Source organism: Staurois parvus, unplaced genomic scaffold, assembly GCF_062004578.1.
Source record: "Staurois parvus isolate SC_StPar_1 unplaced genomic scaffold, SC_StPar_1.0 ptg000772l, whole genome shotgun sequence".
NCBI lineage: Eukaryota > Metazoa > Chordata > Amphibia > Anura > Ranidae > Staurois > Staurois parvus.
In genome coordinates this window covers 2,119,488-2,143,883 of record NW_028318568.1, presented here as the reverse complement: position 1 = coordinate 2,143,883, position 24,396 = coordinate 2,119,488, and the positions used below count along the sequence as shown (strand labels likewise).

General features: G+C 39.7%; 1 protein-coding gene across 1 annotated transcript in view; it reads left to right on the top strand.

Annotated features, from left to right (window-relative positions):
• Positions 1–23,689, top strand: part of PDIA4 (protein disulfide isomerase family A member 4) — a 52,886-nt gene extending 29,197 nt beyond the window's left edge. The window contains exons 6-10 of the mRNA XM_089654528.1: positions 950–1,108; positions 5,391–5,542; positions 11,434–11,590; positions 15,090–15,323; positions 23,129–23,689. Coding sequence (XP_089510654.1) covers positions 950–1,108; positions 5,391–5,542; positions 11,434–11,590; positions 15,090–15,323; positions 23,129–23,541 — 1,115 coding nt within the window. The 3' untranslated portion in view covers positions 23,542–23,689. The remainder of the gene's footprint in view (positions 1–949; positions 1,109–5,390; positions 5,543–11,433; positions 11,591–15,089; positions 15,324–23,128) is intronic.
• The last annotated feature ends 707 nt before the right edge of the window (positions 23,690–24,396 follow it).

Genomic DNA, 24,396 nt, shown 5'->3' with positions numbered 1-24,396 from the left:
TTTTTTTCTCGTCCCCAAGATTACCTATTTTACCTATTTTTCACTTTAAAAAAAATAAAAAAAAAAAGTGTGTGTGTGTGTATATTACTGTTTGCACACAAATTCTAGGAAGTATATAAACAGTATTTCACAACACACGGGAAACTGATCTTTTTAAATCTTTGAATTTTGTTTTTACTGTGGATCACAAGATATGTCCCATAAACAATTTTTTTTTTTTAAATTTATTAATTGAAGAGATTTTTGAATGTTCATGTGAGGCCAAAATGTGGTGTGTGTTGTGTTTGACAAGCATTGAAATAGGATACCAAGCATGCTGGCAGATTGCATCTTGAGAAAAGAGTACAAGGACTGGTGGATGCAACAAGCAAACATTATTACATGTGTAGTATTTCCTTTCCAGGATTTTCCAAGTAATGCAGGCCAAAGACAAGTCAAAAACCAAACTGTTGCTTGAAAAACGAAAATTACATTCGTTTTTTTCATATGATTGTGCCATCAATTTTTGTTTTTTTTTTTCCTAAAAAAAAAAAAAAAAAAATCCAGCATGTTGGATCGAGCACTTGTTGCACCAGGAAAATCGCGTGTCACAGCTGGCACACTAATGATGCAAAAACCAAACGACCTGACTATTGACAAGAATTTTCGTTTTGGTTTTTGGTTCGTCTATCGCCTGCTGAAGTGGCATTTTAGCAGACTGTCACGAAGGCGCAAAACTTTTTTTTTTTTTTTTTTTTTTTTTTTTTTTTTTTTAATTCTTCATCTACTCAGTTTGTGTCTTCACATACTTTGTGCTCTGCACTGTGTGTATATAACATTTTTTTCATCATATAAAAATTGCATTTTATCTTCTCAAAACGTCTTCTGATAATAAGACACATAACACTCTCTTGGAAACAAGACCACAGATCTTTCATTTATATTATATTTTTTTATTTCATTTTTTAAGGTATAATTGATTACATGACTGAACAAGCTGGGCCACCATCGAAACAGATTCAGACGATCAAACAAGTACAGGAGCATTTGAAAGATGGAGATGACGTTGTAGTCCTTGGAATTTTTAATGATGACCAAAAGAGAGAATTCGGAATCTATCAGGATTCAGGTATAGATTTAAAATGGTGATCTTTATTTGTACTCAAAATAAGATAAACTATGTACATGTACTCCTATCATGTTTTTCATTGTGTAAGCAATTGTGGATTGCAGATATAGTAAAAGATGTCTGTTCTTCAAAAATCATTAAAGTACAAATAAGGGCCCATGTATGACAGTCCAAACCAGCACCAAATTGCACTGTGATGCACAAGCCTCAGAAACATAAACTGAAAACGTTATCGTACATCACGGGACACTGTGCAAGCTATTCAAGACTATGTTGGTTCTGTGCCACCTATAGGTGAATGGACACTGGTCGACCAATCGGAGAGAATGTCCTCCTGGGGGGTCACTGTGTTTGTCTGGCATTGCAGCTATTCTTGGTGGCGGAGCTGCAATGGACTACGGCTGCATTACGGCCTGTACGCGCCTGATCTCATCTGAACTCGGAATCTAATCAGGCTCAAGCCCTGGTTACTACTTGGAGGGGAGACTGCCTGGGTATACCAGGTGTTGTAAGCTTTTGAAGGCTTTTTTTTAAATTTTCTTGTGACTTGGAGGGCTCTAATCCAAGACAAGTGGGTCATTTCCACGATTTCTCTGGGGGTACAGCATAGAATTTTGGGCCCACCCCGGTTTCTAAAATCAAATATACCGATGAAGCCAGAGAAGAGCTTTGAAACAGGCACTCTATCGCCTATTGTCTCAGGGGGTGATCACGGAGGTTCCAGTGGACGAAAGGTGTTCAGGGATTTCATTCAAACCTGTTCACACTCCCAAAACCAAATGGGGATGAAGGGCCCATTTTGGACCTCGAGGGTCTGAATCAGTCTCTAAATTTCCGGTCTTGCCTACATGTATTTTACATATCATTATATAGAGAAAATCCAGGGTTTTTTTTTTGTTTTTTTTCCCTCCTTTTTTGATCCAAATCCTCCTTTTTCTATCTTCTTTGTTCCTCTTCTAGGCACTGCAGCTCGTAGTGAGATTGTTTCAGCCTCTGTGGCAGGGCTGTCATTCTAAAAAGTTGAAGGATTTCAGCATCTGAGGCTGTGCTGTAAATCTAGAAATCCGTGTGTAGGACTAAGTTTGGTCAGGTGCTGACCGACTAGCTACAGGCAGTGACAATGGGAATAACAACACCACATGCAACATTTTTTCATCCCACTGTAGTACAGGTACGCATAATATTCACAATTCCTGCTCTGAATTCAGGAGCAGTGCACCATTGTTGCCACACCTTAACAGGAAACTCCATTAGGTGGGCTTCACTGGGACACTTATCAGTATTCGTGGAATTTAAAGCCTTTTTTTTTTTTTTTTTTTTTTTTTTTTTTTTTTACTTGTGCAAATGTCAATCTGCAGCTAACTGGACAAGGGCAATGAACAACCAACATGGTCCTGTATTCCAAGACCGTGTCTTATCCAAGAAATTACAGAAGTCCCCCAGAATGTGCAATGAACAGATTGTCAGGCCAGGAGTTCGATAACAGGTAAAATAGTTCAGATGTGCTGAGAGAAACTACGCAGAAAGTAACAGAGCACATACCATGAGCAGGACTGTGAGCAGGGCAGGCTGGCTGGTCTGGTACTTGTGATGTGCTGCTTCAGATGTAAATGAAACAAGAGACTGGTGCATAGCAGGAGCAGGTCAGGACAACCAAGTTGTAATGGAGGGTCTGTTAACACAGAGGGGTAAAGCAAAAGTGTAGTCTAGACAAGCCAGGTCACACATGTGTACGTCAGAGTTCAAATGGTACAGAATTGGCAGTAAGGAAGAGCAGGGTCAGAATACGCCAGATCATAGTTTGTCTGGCTGAAAAAAGACAAGTCCATCCAGTTCAACCATTAAAAAAAAAGTTATAATCCTATACCCGCTGTTGTTCCAGAGGAAGGCAAAAATCCCCAGCAAAACATGATCCAATTTGCTCCTGCAGGGAAAAACATTCCTTCCTGATTCCCTGGATCAACTTTACCTATAAATGTTAGTATCCAGGTATATTCTGTGTATCTAAGAGCGAATCCAGGCCTTTTTTAAAGCAATCCATTGAGCTGGCCAGAACCAACTCTTGAGGGAGTCTATTCCACATTTTCACAGCTCTCACTGTGAAGAAACCTTTCCGTGTTTCGGAGATTAAATCTCTTTTCCTCCAGACGTAAAGAGTGCCCCCTTTTTGTTCTCTGTGATGACCTCATGGTGAATAGCTCTACACCGAGTTCACCATATGAACCACTTATGTATTTATACATGTTGTCATACACGGTATGCTTTTGAGAAGATCTCAACTGGGTCAAGCAAGAGCACACAAAGATAGCTATGCTATCATGGGCACTGGTGGTGTGTTGACACCGGTGTTTTAAAGGTGAACCGTAATCAGCTTGGCGGTCACTGTCACTTTCCAGACAGGGGCAAGCTCAGATGAGTTTTGCTTAGTCTTAAAGGGACAGCCCAAATCCTGGTACTGACACACATTTCCAGAATGGCTGTAATCTCTATTTATATTCACAGAATCCTATGGCTAAAAGCCTCGCCAGCTGAAGCTGTAAAAAAAGAAGAAAAAAAAAAACCTCACATGTATGCCTTTTTTGAAGGCGGATGTATTTTTGGTGAGGGATTTGTCAAATTCATTGCAGATGTCACAGGAGAGAAGGTCGTTCTTCCACAGGAGAAGATTCCTAAAACCTTGATCAACTGGAGCTTTTACCTCTTCAAAACACAAAGCAACCAATTGCTCCCCTCCTGCTTCAGACTCAAAACTGAACTTAAGCTCTTCCTTTCTGCATAAGACTTTGCACACAAATCCCACCAAGTATTCCCTAAAGCCCTCTTCTCAGTGAAGGGGCGTCCTCACTCCTAGGAGTGAGGGAGACTTCTGTTACCATTTGACTTTCTCTGGGTCCCAGACTTGTGGGTTCAGTTGGTGGTTTCAAAGGGGTACAAAATAGAAGTGGTGAGGGGTTAGAGTTTTGAATTCTATCAAGTCATCCAAAAACTGCCCATAGTTAGACTTACAGAATGTCCTGAGTCCTCTCTGGTCCCCGGGAGTGGTTGTGCTGATACCGCCACAAGACAGGTTCAAAGGTTTACCCTTTCACAGTACCAAATCCTAATGGGGATATTTTGAAGGTATTTGAGGTTCAGAATAGGGCAAACTCTAGAATTAAAGGAATCTTTACATGTAAATTATGTACCTGGGAGTACAGTAAAGGGAAACAGGCCACCCTTCCTTCTATGCTTTGGTTACTCAAAGTACTCGGCGTGTTGTAGGATATGCCATTTGGATTGGAGGCATTTTGTGTTTTATATCTGTCTGCACGTTCCTGTTTCCACAACATAGACTAATAATTACATTTAAATGTATTAGTCCTCCCTCATATTTACAACACCTGTGTCCAAATTGTCCAGGGACAGGGAGATGAGCCTATCATTTGTGCTTCTGTTTTTCCTGTCCAGTCACAAGCTGAGGGACAGGACCTGTAATTGTTACTAAATTGCAGCAGAGAAAAATCAGGTCTATGCTGTGTACTCCCAAAAAAGACCAATCCCAAGAGCCACCAGGATATCAAAATGCATTTTCTCCATTAAAGGGTAGGGCAATGACTAGCTCACTGAACCTGGTGAGGCTGTGCACATAGAGCAAGGCTCCTCTTTAATGGGTGCACAGAAACAGAACAGAAGCTCCAGGCTGAATGGTAAAAGAGTCCAGTTAGCTTAAGGGCTAGTTCACACTAGGTTTTTTTTTTTTTTTTTTTTTTTTTTTTTTCTGCATCAAAAATGCATGCACAGTGTTTTTCCATGTATTTCAATGGCCCTGGTTCACACTAGTGCAGTCCAGTTTCTGGTGCAGCAAAAAAGTAGAACATGCTGCATTTTTTTTTCTGCACAGAACCATACTGTAACATGACAAACTGCACCAGAACTGCATGTAGTGTGAACTGTAAGCAAAAACATATCTGGAATGCATCCAGAGTGCATTTTTGTAGTGTGAACTGGCCCTTAATAATTCATCATCCAAATCCTTTGGTATGCAAACACTCACATACATATATTTCTTTTGTATATTTAGCTGTTTTCCTGGAGTTCAGCTTTTAATATCTTGCACAACACTTTTCATATGCACAAAGTGACAGCAGTCATCAGTCTTGTCTTGTTCCCAAAATGTGTACATGGCACACTTGGCTAATGTGTATATTTTTATATAAATATATTTTCAGGAATTGTTGCCTCTAGATATTTAACTTACATGTGTTTATGATATTATTGTAATATTATTCCTTGTGCATTTCAGCAAATGCTCTAAGAGAAGAATTTAAGTTATACCATACCTTCAACACAGACATTGAAAACTTTCTTAAAGTTTCAGCAGGACAAATAGTTGTCATGCATCCTGACCGATTTCAATCAAAATATGAGCCAAAAATGTACAGTCTTAAAGTTAAGGTAAGGTGTTTTTTGTTTTGTGTTTTGGTTTTTTTTGTTTTTTTACTGGTTATGTTTTGAATTAATCATAAAATGTTTATAAAATAAACCACTGTACCTTTTTTGAGCGGATCAGTCTGTGATGGATAATAACGTGCTGAACACCGAGAGAGAGGTTTGGATAAATTCTCTGAATAAGACAAAGCTTCCCTTCTGGAGTGGATGGAAAGGTGTAATATTAATCCTGTACAGGTTAATGGTCAGAGGAAATATGGTGGCCCTCCTGCAGACTGGGTTGGAGAAGCTCCTCCACTTGGGACAAAAATATTTATCCCCAATTTTCCCTCAAATCTATGAAAATACATTAATTCCACTATACAGACTGGAATATTGTCTCATGATGGACAGATTGCATAGGTGGGGGCCAGTCACTTGAAAGACAGCATGTGTACTGAACTTTGTGTATTCAGGGTTGGAGGTGTCGGGCTGTCTGGGGTGGGCTCCTGGGTGCCTGGCTGTTGTTTAGCTTACTGTTTAATTAGATTGCTGTTGGCTGTTCATTAGATGTACTTAACCTCCCTAGCAGTATGATTATGTCAGTATTTCTGTGCTCAAAGCGGTACATTATTTTCAATGGAAATATGTTGTGTGGTTTTTTTTTTTTTTTTTTTTTTTTTTTTTTTTTTTTATTTTATTGTAGGCCTGTAATTCTTAGGAATAACTCACTGAAATCTGTTTATACAAGAGTCTAGTAGACATCCTAGGGGCAATAAACTTTAATGCATTATAATATAATTAAATAATGTAATCAAATCAAACACACGGAACTCTGTCCAAACAATATTATAGAGACACTGCATATTCTAGAAAACATCACGGGTGTGGTATATTTTGAAACACGGGACTGCACAAACTCCGACATCGCAATCAGGACAGTGGAACCTTGTTTCCTTGCGGATTTTTTTTTTCCACTCATCTCACCGAGAGCAACATACCACGCACATCCATTTTAGGTGCTGCATTTTTTTGGGTTGGTGGTATGTGGTCCATAAAATGATGTCCAGTCAGACGTTCTGGGTTGACAACTCCCACAGCACATCGTCTGGATCTACCCACAGACACCGATGGTGTTTGATGTTTTAGGAAAATGGATTCCGCAACTTTCCAGATAAGGTTCGCAAGAAACACAGGCTTGTCACTGTTTTTACGGAACAGAATGTAGGCATTCCACAAGCAGTGTTCCAGAAGATACCTGAAAATCTTTTTGTAATTTCCTCTGCTAATTTCTCATCGCAGGATAGAAAGTCATAGCTTGGTTAGCTCTGTCGACACCTCCCATGGCGCTATTGTAGTCAATAACAACCTGCGGCTTCGGATGTGTTTTTTTACACTGCCTTCATTTTGCCTTTCTGCCTGGCAACTATTTCTCCCGACTTCAGTTTGGCTTTTTCCAAACATTGATGGCAGGTTGTGCCGTTTTAGCCCGAATGGTTCCATATGCATCTGTTTTGTGTTGCAGAAGAACCTCGTAAAGTTCTGGAGAGGTATAGAAATTGTCTGTTACACAGTAGCCTTGGCACAGGCTCAATCAGCAACAGGACGGAAGATGTTGCCATTCCATAGTTGCTGTACTTGGGATCAAATTTTGTTCCTTTTGCTGGTGTATATAACTGTTCCATATGTAGCCAGTAGAAGATTCGCATAGCAGGTAGGATTTGACGCCAAATCGTGCTCTCTTGGATGCGATATACTGTATCCAGCTGAGCCTTCCTTTTGTAGTCCATTAGACTTTCGTCTATGATAATGTCTTTCTCTGGCACATAGCTTTGCTGGAAATTTCTGTTTCAATATTTTTATTAAAGTTTTGATTTTCAAAAACACAGCAAGCTCAAAATACGCCCTCGCAGGGGCAGAGCAGAACAATAACATATAAACAGGGATATCCTGCTGACTGGTGTTAGTCAAATACCAAAAAATTCCGAAGATATCAAGAAGGGACGGCAAACAGCCGAGCCACATAGCAGCAGTAATCCAACATAATAGTGGAAAAAAGAGAAAAGGAAGTTAGCAGAAAAGAAAACAAAAGGGGATCAGAAAGAAAACATGAAAAAGGGATCACAGATCCGGGGCTAGCACCAGCAGCGACTAAAGGAGGCCATAACTAGTAGGAGGCAGGGATGGTAGGGAATATCGTATCCAAGGTTCCCAAACGTTAAGGAATCTCGGATGAGAATCGAGAAGGATGCTAGACATCTGCTCATTGACCAACATAGCATTCATCCAAGTCTTCACCCCTTGAAAGATAACCGACGGGGTTTTCCAAGCTTGAGCTATAGTACGTTTAGCCGAAATGAATAGGTAGGATGCCAATTTCTGTTGAGACCTAGACAGGCCTTGCATCCCTACAGACAGTAATATGTAATAGCGTTTGAAGCAAACCAAAGACCCTAGACCAGAAGCCAATCAAATGTGGGCACGACCACCAAATGTGCAAGACGTCTCCACATTGACCACAGTTCCGGAAACACCTATCACCGCCAGTCAAATTAAAGTGAGCAGTCCGAGCCGGGACCCAGTACCACCGCAGTAGAACTTTGTAGGCTGCCTCAAGAGTGACTGTATTAAATTAACATTTCGCTACCATCCCCCAGCCTTATGCCAATCCTCCGCCTCAATCGAAACACCCAGATCTCTCTCCCACTGAGAAACATAAGACAAGGGCGATGGGGAAGGCCTGCTGTTAAGGGAGGCATATATTACCGAAATAAGGCCAGGGGACCCTGGGGAATGGTGACATGCTTGCTCAAAGGGCGTTTTGCGGTAAGGATATGTGGAGGTACGACAGAGGGATAGGACCCAGTGGCGCAATCGCAAATCCCGATAATATTCCCGTGGCGGGACCCCCCTGGATTCTCGAAGAGACTCCCAAGATGGAAGTGTACGAGTGTTCAGGAAATCTTGTACAATAACAAATTCATGGGAGGTCCACTAAGAGAAAGAAAGGAAAAGGGATGTTCTAGGCCTGGTGGGAATAAAGGATTATGAGAGATCGGCAAAAGGGGTAGGAATGACTAAATCAAATTCCCCGAGTATTTAACAGAATCCCAGATTTGCTGGAAATTTCTAACAATTATTTGGGAGACTTCCCAAATTTTTTTTAGCTTGGGAGCTGGATGAGTTGTACTGGTTCCCCCCAACAGTTCATTGTCTGTAATCTAGATTCCTTTTATACAAGACCATTTCAGTGGAAGCTTTTCACTCTTTCAGAATGTAAAACGGTATTACACCCAAAGGCACAAAATTTTATTATATTGCAGACTGCCATTAGTTTCTATTTTAAAGTTTATTTTTCAACTTCCTTTAACAAACCAAGGTATCTGCCAAAAGTAGCAGTTAGAGGGTTGAGACACACCACTAAACACTGACAGGGATGCTTGCATCCTAAGTTCACCATTGGAACATGTTGCATATTTCACCTGTATTTGAGGTGAAACCTGTCACATGTTTCAGCTTCTGCCTCCTGTCAAGTCCATCTAAATCTACTTGTGCATCTGACACCATCCTTTCCCTACAATGCTGCTGTCCAAAAGTGTCTCCATTGCTTCTGCAGTGGAATGGAGACTCCCATAAAGAGTGCATTATTGGTTGGATCACCAGAAGAAAAGGGAAAAAATAACCGCTACCATGTGTAATGATTGGCAAGCATCAAATCTACATTTTGTATTTTGGTTTAATACCCTTTTTAAAGCATTTCTAGATCAGCCTATAAACATGGGAATCGCCAAAAAAGCAAACTGCAATCATATTGGTTCACACACCCAATCCAACAGATGCCCATATAGGGTTTTGTGAAATAGTATTTGAACCCTTCCTGATATTTTATTATTTTTTTTTCTTTTCTTCTTTTTGCAAATTTGTTCAGATCATCAAATACATTTTACTATTCTTCAAAGATAACCCTGAGTAAATACAAAATGCAGTTTTTAAATTATTTAATTTATTAAAGGGAAAAAAAACTGTCCAAACCTGCCTGACCCTATGTTTAAAAAGGTAATTTTCCCTTAAACTAAATAACTGGTTGTGCCACCCTTGGTGGCAATAACTGCAATGAAGCGTTTGATAACTGTCAATAAGTCGTTTACCTCACTGTGGAGGAATTTTGGCCCCTCTTCTTTGCTGGATTGTTTTCAGTCAGCCACACTGTTTTTAAGGTCATTCCACAGCATCTCAATCAGATTTAAGTCCAGACTTTGACTAGGCCACTCTAAAACCTTTTGCGTGTGTGGTGTTTTGTGTGTTTTTTTTTTTTTTTTATTTAATAGCCATTCAGAGGTGGACTTGACCATTGGCCCATTGTCCTGCTGCATAACCCAAGTGAGCTTGAGGTCATGAATTGATGGCTGGTTTTTCTTGGTAATGAATTGATGGCTGGTTTTTCTTGGTAGAGTGCAGAATTCATAGTTCTATCAATTATGGCAAGTCGTCCAGGTCCTGAAGCTGCAAAGCAACCCCAGACTATCAGACAGATGTGGGAATGCAGACCTTCCTGTGGGGGCCAGAACAGAATGCAAAACTTCCAAAAAGTTCAGCTTTTGTCTCCTCAGTCCACAGAATATTTGCCCAAACGTCTTGGGGGTAATTAAGATGTTTTTTGGCAAATTTGTGACAAGTCTGTGTTGTTTGTGTTCAACATGGGCTTTTGCCTTGGAACTCTTCCATGGATGCCATTTTTGCCCAGTCTTTCTTATTGTTGAATCATGAACACTGACCTTAACTGAGGCAAGTAGAGCCTGCAGTTCATTAGATGTCCTGGGTTCTTTTATTACCTCCTGGCTGCGTCGTTGTGCTCTTGGAACAGTGGTGAACCTTTGCAGGAGTGGTTGGCCTACCAAAATTACTCCAGGTTTTCTCCAGCAAACCGTGGTGAGAGCCATTATCCACAAATGAAGTCCCAAAGCCTTAGAAAATGGCTTTGTAACACTTTCTAAACTGATAAAGTTTTATCATTTTGTTTCTCATCTGTTCTTGTATCACTTAAAATCGTGGCATGATGTGTTGATTTTTGAGACCTTGTTAGTGTGCTTCACTTTGTTGGAAAGCTTCTATTTAAGTGATTTCTTGATTCAACAGGTCTGGCAGTAATCAGGCTTGGGTGTGGCAAGTGTAATTTAACTCTGCTGTCCAAAAAATGTGGTTAATCACAGTTCATTCATAATTTTCACATAGGACCAGGCAGGTTTGGACAGCTTTTTTTACCCTTCATTTATTCACTCACATTTTTGGATCGCTTCACATAATTTGGATATATAAACATCCTGGTTCAGGTGCTTTCATCCACCATTATTTTGTTTAAACTTTTCAGAGCCATGTCAATTTTGAGCCATTGGGGCTCTTGTGGGGCTATGTCAATATATCCTCACTATGGACTTGCGCTCACCCAATTTCTTTTGTATACACATAGCAACTGCATTTTGTATTTACTAGGGTTATCTTTTGTGAAATAAAATTTGTTTAATCTGATCATTTAAGTGACAAATATATGAAAGAAATCGGCAAAGGGGCAAATTCTTTCACTTTTGTGTATCTTTCAGTCATGTCCAGGACATGATACAAAATGACTGAAACCTGCTTTTTACTTACAACTCTGTGCCCTTCTATAAGTTACCTACATATGACAGACACCACAAGATTAGGCACCAACCCCTCCCCCCCCCCCCCACCCCCTTTCGAGTTGTTCTTTTACTTCACAGGCAGACTTAGTGGTTGCATACCCCTTCTTCCCTTTTTTTTTTTTTTTTTTTTTTTTTTTTCCCTTCTTAAACTGTTGCATGGGTTAAAAATGATTTTTTTTTCACATGATGCATATAATGGGAAATATGCCGTTTTTTGTCTTTCTTTCAAATTTGTTTCAGGATACTATAACAGAAGAAAATATTAAAGACCATATTCGTAAGCATGCTTTGCCTTTGGTTGGCCACAGAACACATGCTAATGAAGCTAAAAGATACACAAAGCGCCCGCTTTTTGTTGTTTATTACACAGTAGACTTCAGCTTCGACCATCGCACTGGTAAGTTCAGAGTAAAACCACAAATGTCTCCAATTCTCAGGTTTAGGCCCCATGTTGTTTTATCTTTTACCACTTCAGTACCAGCCTGTAATACCTTTTAATTACCAGACCATGTGCTGTCCTCAAAGAACAACCCAAAACAAATTCTTAAAACCCGGAACTAGCTATTTTAGTGTGTGCGTGCATGCGTGCCCTTTCATCCTGAATGGAAAGAAAAATTTAAAAATAGGATGGGTTGTACACTGACTGATCACTGTTATAGCCAGTCATCGTTTGTACTGAAAACACACAGTTCTAGGATTCGTACGAACACAGCACCTATACACTATATTGCCAAAAGTATTGGGACACCCCTCCAAATTATTGGTTTCAGGTGTTCCAGTCACCTCTATGGCCACAGGTGTATAAAATCAAGCACCTAGGCAGACTGCTTCTACAAACATTTGTGAAAGAATGGATCGTTCTCAGAAGCTCAGTGAATTAAAGAGTGGTACCGTGATATGTTGCCACCTGTGCAAGAAGTCCATCTGTGAAATTTCCTTGCTACTAAATATTCCACGGTCAACTATTAGTGGTATTATAACAAAGTGGCAGCAAGTGGGAACAACAGCAACTCAGCCATGAAATGGTAGGCAACATAAAATGACAGAGCAGGGTCAGCAGATGCTGAAGCACACAGTGCGTAGAAATCACCAACTGTCTGCAGCTAAAGACCTCCAAACTTTGTGTGGTTTTCAGATTAGCACAACAGTGCATAGAGAGCTTCATGGAATGGGTTTCCATGGCTGAGCAGCTGCATCCAAGCCTTACATCACCAAGTACATTTCAAAGTGTCGGATGCAGTGGTGTAAAGTATGCCTCTATAGCAGTGGAGACGTATTCTCTGGAGTAACAAATCATGCTCCTCTAGATCCAGGAAAGGGATTTCTTAAGGCATCGGCATACCAAGACATTTTGGACAATTTCATGCTCATAACTTACAGTTATGGTTACAGTTTTGGGGATGGCCCCTTCTTGACCTCAACCTGATAGAACACCTTTGGGATGAATTGGAGCAGAGACTGCGAGCCAGTCCTTCTCATCGAACATTAGTGCATGACCTCACAAATGCGCTTCTGGAAGGATGGTCAAACAATCCACACTCCTAAACCTTGTGGACAGCCTTCCCATAAGCTGTTATAGCTGCAAAGGGTGGACCAACTCAATATTGAAACCTACGGACTAAGACTGGGATGCCATTCAAGTTCGTGTGTGTGTGTGTGTGTGTGTGTGTGTAAAGGCAGGCGTCCCAATACATTTGGCAATATAGTGTATGTGGCCCCACAGATAAGGACCCACTTCTGTGAGGCTGCATATATGTGTATGCTCAGTGGGAAGGGGATAATTGTACAGTACAAGGACACAGGGTTTGATTCTTAGACCATGGGTTATATGCCACTAACTAGATTATTGGACACAAGCAAACGATTTCTCAGTGTAGCCATATAACCCCACCCACTTTTGAGACACAAGTTTTTTGTTGGTGTCCTCAGGTGAGGGAACCCTTCTCCTGTTGGCGCAGAATCTTTTAATAATTTTCACCATATTATTATTATTATTTTTTTTTTTTTCCGGTCTTCGACTGACGCTTCTTTAAAGCTCTAACTGCCTATCGCCTTAGGGCTAACTAGCAGTTTCTGGATTGGTTACTCTATGTACATCTTGAGAACTGTACCTGGACAGTAGCAGGGCTGGCCTGTAATGTTTGTTTTGGGCACTGCATTCAGTGCTCATCTTGGTACTTGGTGCAGTAGGTAAGATGACCGCAGGGTGCTATCACTATTGTATCCGTACCCTGAAGTCCCCAATTGGGGTATGCCCACAATAACATAAGCCTGGACCCTGGATGGGACCAGATATGTGGTTAAGGTAAGGCAGGGTTTCCCTGTACCTTTTTTTACTCCTGGTTTCTAGCTATACATAACTTTGTTGGTTTATTACCGATATGTGGTAGATACTACACAATGTGATTTTATTCTACAAGACACACTGCAGTGCTAAGCACTCAAGCAGTTTTAAAGGGCATAGGTTATGGGGTGATCCACACATTTGACCGTTTTTTTACCCTATTATTGTCTTGCTCCTTGGCCTTATGAGTAACGATTATGTAGAGTATGCCCATTAAAATTGTTATTGTCTTTTCTTCCACCTTGATATCGGAGAACTTCTCTGGCTAGTGACCTACTATAGTGCTCATAAGACTCCTAACTGTGCATTTATGGCTGCCATTTCTGCAGATGGAGCAAGCTGATCGCTTGCTATCTCAACTGTTGCCTGATACCTCAGAGACACAGCCTTGGTTATTGTGTTTTAATAGACATGCTGAACCCCCCTCAGTGAGGAGTGGAAGCACATGGGATTTTTCTGCAGACTTTGAGGATACTCCTAAGTTCCTCTCGGGTTGATAGCTGTTTTCCCTTATTCCCTTGTTCTGCTCCAGCCCCCTAAATTGGGCTGCCATACAGACTTCCAATATGTGGCCTGGCTGACTAAAGCAGAATTCTTTGCCACTAAGGCTGATTTATTCCAAAGCCAATGGACGCTTCTGGAATTGGTGGATACCAACACCTGTAAATTCTCTTCTGCCTCTCCTCCCTGTGATTATCTTCTGCTTCTCTACACTTACTGGTTAGCGTATTTTCGTTGGTTGAATCTGTGCATTCTACTTTCTGGTTAGATTCAGCTAGTTCTTTTCATGCTTGGAATATATGTGGGATGATGAGAAGGCTTTCCAAAAGAGACTCTCTATTCTTGATTGAGTGGCTAAGGCTTTATATACTTGGCCCAAATGAGAGCGTTTATTCCTCCTCCTGACAATTTTTTGATGGCTTGTACCCTATAGGAAGGGAAGTTTTTAAAAACAACCGTTCCCTCTGTGGTTCTGTCCATTCTTTCACAAAAATAAAATTGTTTCTGTTGGGGGTGTTACCTCCTTTTTTACAGATTCATTTGATGGGCTTTTGAAGTTCTATTTTGCCTGAGCAGGTCCTGTCCTGCAACCCACTATTGCCATCTTCTCAGTAGCCCAGACTGTGACAAACTGGGCTGGAAAAATATGGAGTACAGGACACCAGTCCCTCCCTCCTTTCTCTGTGATTTCCTTACTGCTTGATTAAAAAAAAACAAAAAACTGGAGCCTCACACAAATGGGTGGGGTTATATGGGTACAATCACTGGGGTTGATTTCCAGTAAGACATTTGCCAGTGTCCAGTCACCGACTGGTAGCGGCTTATAACCTATGGTCTAAAAATCAATTACTGTGACCTGTACTCCATGATATGCAATTTACCGGGAAGTCAAAATTCCTACCTTTTGAGTGTAATACTGCCTTAACTTGAATTTGGAAATGGAAATAAGCCAGGGCTTCATAATCAGCCTTGGCTTTGGTTGGGGTGAAGGGGGACCACGTTGTCAAAGAGCACAGTTTTTGCTTTAATATTACTGTATCTTAATTTTCAGCAACCCAGTACTGGAGAAATAAGGTCTTGGATGTTGCAAAAGATTTTCCAGAGTACACCTTTGCTATTGCTAATGAGGATGATTATGCTTCTGAATTAAAAGACCTTGGATTAAGTGAAAGTGGGGAAGAAGTGAATGTAGCTATTCTAGACACACATGGTAAAAAATATGCAAAATACCCTGAAGAATTGGATTCGGATTCCCTTAAGGACTTTGTAATGGCTTTTAAGAAAGGTAAGCTTTTAAAATGCATTTTTTTCAGCAACTAGTAATTTTCTTTATGCAGTCTATATTTATGAAAAGTATTTGCTGTAGTAGGCAAGATGCACATGTGCATCCTCTTTAGACTTCAAGTAACTCAACAGTGACAACTGCCACATATTGAGTGGTGCATTTTGATCATCTGACAAATGTAGTTCCAGCACTGTATTAATTTCCCTTCACATAGTGTGGTTTAGAAAATATTTGTATTTTATCAAATATATATTGTCTTTGTCTATGTATTCCTAAAAGAACACATTGTAGAAATTATATAAACCTTCTCACCATGGAGGAGGCATCTTCCTCTTTGCTCCCTATGACAAAGTGGAAATTCTCTGTGCTGTTCCTTTGTTCTAGGATTACAAGCATTCTCCTACTCGCTGTTAAACTCAACAAAACTTTATTAGAACCAGGATTTGAACAGACTGCTAACATGGTCTCCACAATTGCTGCATTGCCAATGAACATTTATGTAAACTTCTGCAATGCAATCATGGAGAATTTCTCCCAGAACAATTACATAGTTGGTCAGATTGAAATATAATCCACTATAAACAGTGTAGGATGTTTAGAACTGTATTCCTAGAGAGTTCTCCTCTTTTTTTTTTTTTTTTTTTTTTTTTTTTTTTTTTTTTTCTCTTTTTTACAAAAAGAACTGCTTATGTTGGTAAGGGGCATCTCTAGATAAAGAACAAACTGTGCAGCTTCGACCAAAGTTGAATAATTACCTTTCTATAAGTGTAGGCCATTTACATACCTCCTGCAGCCTGGCCAAAAAAAAACCTCCCTGAGATGGCAGCCCCCCCCCCCCCTTCCTCATTGCTAGGACATTACTAAGACACTCCCAGCCTTTAATGCTCACCCCCACTATCTGAGGAGCAAGCTCTTTCTCCAATTCAAATCAATTTGCATGAACTTTTTGTTCCCCATTGCAATCTCTCTGAGCTCAGCAATGCTGCAACAGAAAAGACAGCACTCCTGTGATGGTGGAGGCAAACCTTTTCAGCTGGGAGTGTCTTAGTACCCTTATCCTTACAAGGTACTCAGACACCCTTTTGCCACATATTCTCCGCTATAGGGCGGTCAACACCTGGGTTTCTATGTATCCTTCTCCAGACACAATTACCCTATTTTTGCACCTTACTTGGTGAGTACCTTACAGTGTAATGCCTCACTGATGGCAATGGTGGAAACCAGGCGCAAGGGCACTGCGGCAAAGGTTCAAGCATGCTCTGTGCCAGAGGATTGCAAAACACTCAAACCGATTAGAGTGATGATGTTCCCCTTCCACTAGAGCAGAACCCTATTATAACACCGGTGTCTGCATATCATTCTAGTTCTCTCTCGGGCACACAACCAGAGGTCTATCTGAGGATGAGAAAATCTGACAGTTGTAGAGAAAATTTCCCTGACTGTTAATGGAATTTCCTGTCCAGAACTCAAACGTGCCATGCTCCTTCCCCATCCCCCTCCTTCTCTAGAGCAGGTAGATTCACTTCCGACTCAGGTAGAGTGGTTCGTAATAGAGGAGATTGAAGAGGACCTAGAGTCAGTGCTAGGGGAAGCGATGTAAGACTCTTTGCCCCTAAGCTGTTATAAACCTGATACCGTGGCTTCGCTCCAAAATGCTTGCTAACTTAGACATGCTCACTTCTGTTTGCAAAAGCCTTGACTTGGCATAGATGTGCATGGTGAGATGGAGGAGGCTCAAGTAGAAGTTAAAATGGAAAGTCTAAAAAGGCATACCCCATTCATAAACAAATAGGATGGGCAATTTATGACAAATGGAGTATTCCTGAAAAGATTCAGGCCTGATGATTACTTTACCCCACCCCCACCCCCCCATTCTAAACATTATATACAGCAGGTAACACAAGCATTGAACACGTCATGATTTTTTTTTCAGTAAATCTATTTCTAAAGGTGCTGATGATGTGAAATTTTCACCACATGTCGGTTACAACCCATGCAATCCATACATACAAAGAACCAAAACAAATACATTCAGAGATTAAGTTACGTGTAATAAAATGGAATGACACAGTGAAATGGTATTGAATGCGCTAATTGAAATTTATTTAGTACTTTGTACAAAATCCTTTATTGGTAATGACAGCTTCATGGTGCTTCCTGTATGGAGAAACTAGTCGCATGCATTGCTCAGGTGTGATTTCTGGCCCATTCTTCCACACAGTCTCCAAATCTTTGAAGGTTCCATGGCCTCTTCTATGAACTCGGATCTTTAATCCAATAGAAAATCTATGGAAAGAATTTAAGTCTGGTAATTGGCTGGGTCATTCTAGCAGCTTTTTTTTTTTTCTTTCTTTAAAACCAGTTGAGAGTTTCCTTGGCTTTGTGTTTTTCGGATTATTGTCTTGCTGAAATGTCCACCCTCGTTTCATATTTCCATTCATCCTTCAGTGAAATGAATTTTGCCAGTACCGTATGCTGAAAAGCAGCCCCACACACATCATCCCAACAAGGTATGTATTATGGCATCAAAAGAGTTCAATTTTGGTCTCATCTGACCAGACTATATTCTCCCAGTATTTCACAGGCTTGTCTAAATGTTGTGCCGCAAACTTTAACAAGCTTCAACATGTTTTTTATTCAGCAATTGAGTCTTGCGCGGTGAGTGTGCATACAGGCCATGGTGGTTGAGTGCATTATTTTATTGTTTTCTTTAAAACAATTGTACCTGTTAATTCTAGGACTTTCTGAAGCTCTCCACAAGTGGATCTTGACTCTTGGACAATTCTTCTGATAATTCTTTTCACTCCTGTCAGAAATCTTGCGAGGAGCACCTGTTTGTGGCCAGTTTATGGTGAAATGATGTTCTTTCCACTTCTGAATGTTCCAGTAAGCACTGTTGGGTCCATAATCCGCAAGTTTTAGAAATCCTTCAGTAACCAATGCCATCAGTATGTTTAGCAACAAAAAGGCAGTGAAGGTCTTGAGAGAGCTCTTTGCTTTTACCCATCATGAGATGTTTCTTGTGTGACACATTGGTAAGAAGACACATTTTTTTTTTTTTTTTTTTTTGGCCATCAGTTGAGACTGAACCAACTAATATTAATTTGCACTGACTAGTGGCAGGATTGCTTTCTAATTACTGATAGATTTCTGCTGGTGTCTAGGCTTTCCATGCCTTTTTTTTCATTCCATTTTATTACACATAACTTAATTTCTGAACGTATTTGTTTTGGTTTCTTTGTATGTATGGATTGCATGGGTTGTTACCGACGTGGTGAAAATTTCATGTCAGTAGTACCTTTTAGAAATCTATTTACTGAGAAAAATGGTGACGTGTTCAATATTTATTTTACCCCCTGTATACTGGAATTTTTTTTTTTTTTTTTTTGCTAGTAATGGCAGCGATCAGCACCTTATAGCGGGACTGTGATATTGTGACAGACATTGTTACATTAATGCTTTGTGAAAACCAGTGACACTAATACAGTGATCAGTGCTAAAAATATGTGCTGTACTAATGGCACTGGTTAGGAAGGGGTTAACATCTAGGGGGATCAAAGGGTTAACTGTGTGCCTAGCTATGTGCTTGGTGTACAGTAGGTGGTGCTGGTACTAGGGCAAGTGAAGGATGGTGTTCCCAGCTTTGCAGGGGCACTTTCTTTCACTTCCTGCCCTGTCAGAACAGAGCTCTGTCTTGTTTTACATAGGCAGAGCTCTGTTCATTGTCCTGCTGGCGAACATCTGTTCACTGGGACTCGCAGATCAGCTATTGCTGTGAGTGTTTACAGGAGATGCAAACCACCAGCGGCACATGTGCTCCACCTATGGCGGAAGCGCAAAATCATGTAAATATGTGATTTTGCACAGATGGACCAGTAAGACTGCTGTAGGGCAATCTTCAAGTGCTTAATTGCCATTTTAACCTGTTTGTCATCTTGTGTGTCTGTACCAATGCCAAACATTCCAGGGTATGTAAACTTGATCAGGGACATTTTGGGTGATTTTGTTATGCTGATTTTAAAAAGGAGCCAAACTATGTGATCATAAATCGCTTCATATGATCATGCCAAAAAACTTTTTTTTAAAAAAGGAGAGTGAACAGTCATATTTTCAATATCCATGCCAAACTAAGATTTCTGCCAGGGTATGCGAACGTTTGAGCACAACTGTATATATGTGTGGCTTGCTGCATCGTGCAGCTACATATCTGGGGAGTGCATAGTGGTGTTGGCCAAGTGGACACTGCAGTACCTTTTGAAAAAGTATTCATACCCCTTGAAATTTTCCACATTTTTGTCATGTTGCAACCAAAAATATAACTGTATTTTATGTGATAGACCAATTGGCACATAAATGTGAAGTGGAAGGAAAATGGTTTCAGATATTTGTAAAATATTTTGAAAAAGTGGCATTTTATTTGTATTCAGCCCCGTTTTTAGTTTGATACCCCTAACTAAAATCCAGGGAAGCCAACTGCCTTCAGAAGTCGCCTAATTAGTAAATAGAGTCCACCTGTGTGTAATTTTATGAAGAGGTTTGTTAGAGAACATTTAGTAAACAAACAGCATCATGAAGGCCAAGGAACACACCAGACAGGTCAGGGATAACGTTGTGGAGAAGTTTAAAGCAGGGTTAAGTTTTATAGAAAAATATCCCAAGCTTTGAACATCTCATGGAGCACTGTTCAATCCATCATCCGAAAATGGAAAGAGTATGTCACTGCAAACCTACCAAGACATGGCTGTCCAAATGGTAATTGTACCCAAAATACTGTATAGATTTCAAATGGTTCCAATCAAACTCCCAGAAGCTTTTTTTTTTTTTTTTTTTTTTTTTGGACAATGAAAAGAATAACAAGATATATATAGGGAGAAATAAAAAAAACAAGAATAACCTATGAATCGTTAAGCAGGAGTAAAGAGAAGGGGGGGATTCGGATTGCCAGATGTTAAAAGATATTACAAAGCAGTAATTCTAGCAAGGATCTATGATTGGACATATAATTCAAAGGGGAAAAGTTGGGTGAAAATTGAGACTGAACTTAGTGGAACTAGTTTGAGTAAGATTATATGGGTGCCAGCACAGTATAGAGGAATTTAAAGGTAGCACAAGTCTTTATCCCAAACCTTTAAAACATTTAAAGTGTAATTTGCACAAAAATATGAAGTGGGATTTCAATTCTATATTAATGCCACTAGGAAATACGGAGGTTTTCCCTCCGGGCAGAGAAGAGATCACAGGGAAATGGTTCAAAAAGGAAGATGTTCAATTGAGAGATATATTGGTGGAGGGGAAATTGGGATCACTTATAGACTTGGAAGAGAAAAAGGGAGAGATCTTCATTAGGATAGATGAGTGGAGATATCGTCAATTAAAATGTTTTATTGGGAATCTCCCAAAACCTTTGAGATTAAAAAAGGTATGGAATTTGTTTGAAAGGTTGTTTGAGTCACGAGAGGATGGGAAGCACGGTATTGCCAAAGTATATAGAATACTCACTGAATTAAGACACGAATACAAAGTTAATTTATATAACAAACTGGGAAAGAGATATGGGGGTGGTCTTAGACGAGGATAAACAGAAAAAGATATATAGATTGACTCACGAGAATATAAGTATGAGAGAGGTGGAAATAAATTATAAGTGTTTGACAAGATGGCACATCACACCGAATGTTGAGCACAGGATGAGTTTGGAGAAATCAAAGTGGTGTTGGAGGGGATGCGGAGAGATTGGCACAGTGTTTCACATATGGTGGGAATGTCTGAAAATTCAAGTTTTTTTTTTTTTTGGAAGTTAATAGTTAAACTGATTGAGATAATAACTGGGATTGACATAGGGTTGGATCCAATGATTTGTCTCTTACATAGCATTGAGCTATCGGTAAATAAATACAAAGAATCAGGTATATGGTACTATCTTAATGCTGCAAAAGGCTTGATACCCAAGTTTTGGTGGAAAACAGAGGTGCCGAAGGAGGAAGACTGGGTTAATAAAGTTTTTTTTTTTCCATTTTACTGATCTGATTCACTCTATCATATGCAGGAAGACAAGATGGGGCTGTATTATGCGAGATGGGAAAAATATGGATTGAAAGTGAAATATAGGAAGTTATAACTTAGAATGATAGATAAGGTTCTCTTGCTTTTAATGGAAAAGAGTGGGGGAGAAGCTGGTGGGGCTGGGGGAAGTGGGGGGGAGACGGGAGGGTAGAGAGGAAAATGTAGAATGGTTTTAGATATTAAAATGTGTTTATGATGGAATTTTGTAATATTTTGAAAAATCAATAAATATTTAAATTAAAAAAAAAAAAATAAAATAAAAAAGGACATGGCTGTCCACCTAGACTGACAGGCTGGGCAAGGAGAGCATTAATCAGAGAAGCGGTCAAGAGGCCCATGGTACTGAACACACCATCCCCACCATGAAAAAAAAGGTGGTGGTAGCATGTTGAGGATGCTTTTCTTCAGCAGGGACAGGTAAGCTGGTCAGAGTTGATGGGTACATAGATGGAGCCAAATACAGGGCAATCTTAGAAGAAAACCTGTTAGTCTGTAAAAGACTTGAGACTGAGGTGGAGGTTCACCTTCCAGCAGGACAACAACCCTAAACCTAGGGTTTAGGGTTGTTGTCCTGTTGTTTCAGTGGTAGAACTGCTGGGACGGATTGTCGGATTTATAATGTAAGATATTATTAAAGTTTTTGGTACCCTTTATACTCCACTGATGGTCCTCTTCTTTACCCTCATGAAGAATTGGGAAAATTGAAAACTGCATACCCGCAGGGTGGAAGTTGACAATAAAAACCCTGAAGTGCTGGTTTCCTGCAAGAGGGTAATTGCCTTGAATCCCACTATTTTGTGTGGCACCACGGAATATTTTCTTCACTTGTGTTGCTAGTGAACATGTACAATGCACTTAGTGTTAGATTTGCTGTGATTTCAAGAGGATATTATAATCTCGCTAGTGTGAGGTGTCATGGAGTGTTCACTTTATTTTGAAGTGCTGTCGTTCACTTTTTGATGTGTTGAACTCAGAGTGCTGTGTGGAATTTCTTTTGAATTTATTTCATTTATATAGGATTTTTTTTTTTTTTTTTTTTTTCACTGAAAATATCGTATTATATGCATGAATCACAGATTTAAATACATTTGGAGATTTATAAAGGTAATACACTATATTTAGTTTTATATTTTTTGAGGTATTCTGGATTGGTAAATTGAATCGGATACTATATTTGAAGATTTATTAGATGTTGGACATTATTATTAATATTTTTCGGACAATATTTACAGTGTGGACTATTATTAGGATGTTTTGGGGTTTAGAGGGATTTCAGAAAAGGTTTATGGTATTGAACTTTCAAGGGTGAAAGTGTGACTTTTCTATTTTTGGGATATTTTATAGAGAAGAGTTTGGTGAAGATTGTGCTATACACATTTGGATGTGGAATATTCTATATAGATTTGACTGGAGGTTTATATAGTGACCTTTTTTTATGCCAGCTGTCATTAGGTTGATTTCTCTAGCGCTGACTTTTTCTCTAACTGTTGAATTATTACTATTTTCCAGTTATTTTATACTTTTTCCAACAAATCTGTCATGCAAAAAACTATAAGACAATGCAGTTTTGACCTGAGGTATGCAACTTTCAGCCTCAACATTTGTGCTACGACCATCTTCTTTCTTTTTTTTTTTTTCTCCCATGTAAAATGAAACATTTTATTGGCTTTTTTATTGCTTTGCCTTGTATAACTATTTGCAAGTTTTTTATATTTTACATATATTTAATTTTTTTTCTGTAGGCAAACTCACTCCAGTTCTAAAATCGCAGCCCATACCAAAGAACAATAAAGGCCCTGTCAAAATTGTGGTTGGAAAAACATTTGATGAAATTGTCATGGATGCAAAAACTGATGTTCTCATAGAGTTTTATGCCCCATGGTGTGGACACTGCAAATCACTGGAACCAGTTTATAATGACCTGGGTAAAAAATACAGATCGGTGCAAAATATTGTTATAGCCAAGATGGATGCTACTGCCAATGACATTCCCAACGACAAATACAAAGTTGAAGGTTTTCCTACTCTATATTTTGCTCCAAAGAACAATAAACTCAATCCAATTAAATTCCAAAGTGGAAGTAGAGACCTGGAAGGATTGTCTACATTTATTGAGGAACAAGCTTCAATATCTAAACAGAAAGAAGAACTTTAATCTTTTTTGTTTTTCTAAAAACAGTGTCCTTGTACCAGTGTTGCTCACAATTACTGGCAGTATCTTTGGTATAATACTGACTGAGATTATCTTGTAAACCTAGGAAATTTACTGTTTGTAAAATAAACACTGTGGGTTTTTTTTTTCATTTTTTTTGGAAAATGACTATATTTTTATGCATTTCAAATTGCATACTATATACAGGGGTTAGACAAAAAAATGGAAATACTAAATGATTTGCGGGTGTGAAAGGGACATGTTTTTTGTTTAAAGCTGAAGTGATATGTAACATTCTTTTGCTTCCATTGTGTGATAAGATACCTAGCTAACAGGTGCTAAGCCTCACATTACTAGCAGCACATGCAGTGAATGATGAAAGTGAGGCTTCCCACCTGTTAGCTAGGTATCTCATCCCGCAGCGGCAGCAAAAGAATGTTACAGAAGTAATGTCTTCAACACGAAACATGTCATCACTTTCACACCTGTCCGTCATGTAATGTTTCCATTTTTTTTTCTTTAACTCCTGTATATTATTATACAGTATTTTTATATAGCGCCAAAAGGGTTTGCTCAGCGCTGTACAATAGAGGGGGGGACAGAACATGAGACAAAACAGTACAATACACGAGGGGTTCGAGGGCCCTGCTCTTTCGAGCTTACAATCTAGGAGGGAGGGGATAGTGGTACAGGAGGAAGTGGCTGTGGGGGATGGGAGTGGTAGGAGGAGTGGAGGAGATCGGTTGTTAGGTGAGGGTGGGGTAGGCTTCCCTGAAGAGGTGGGTTTTCAGGGTGCACCTGAAGGTGGGGAGGGTAGGTTATAGTCTGATGGATTGGGGTAGGGAGTTCCAGAGGATG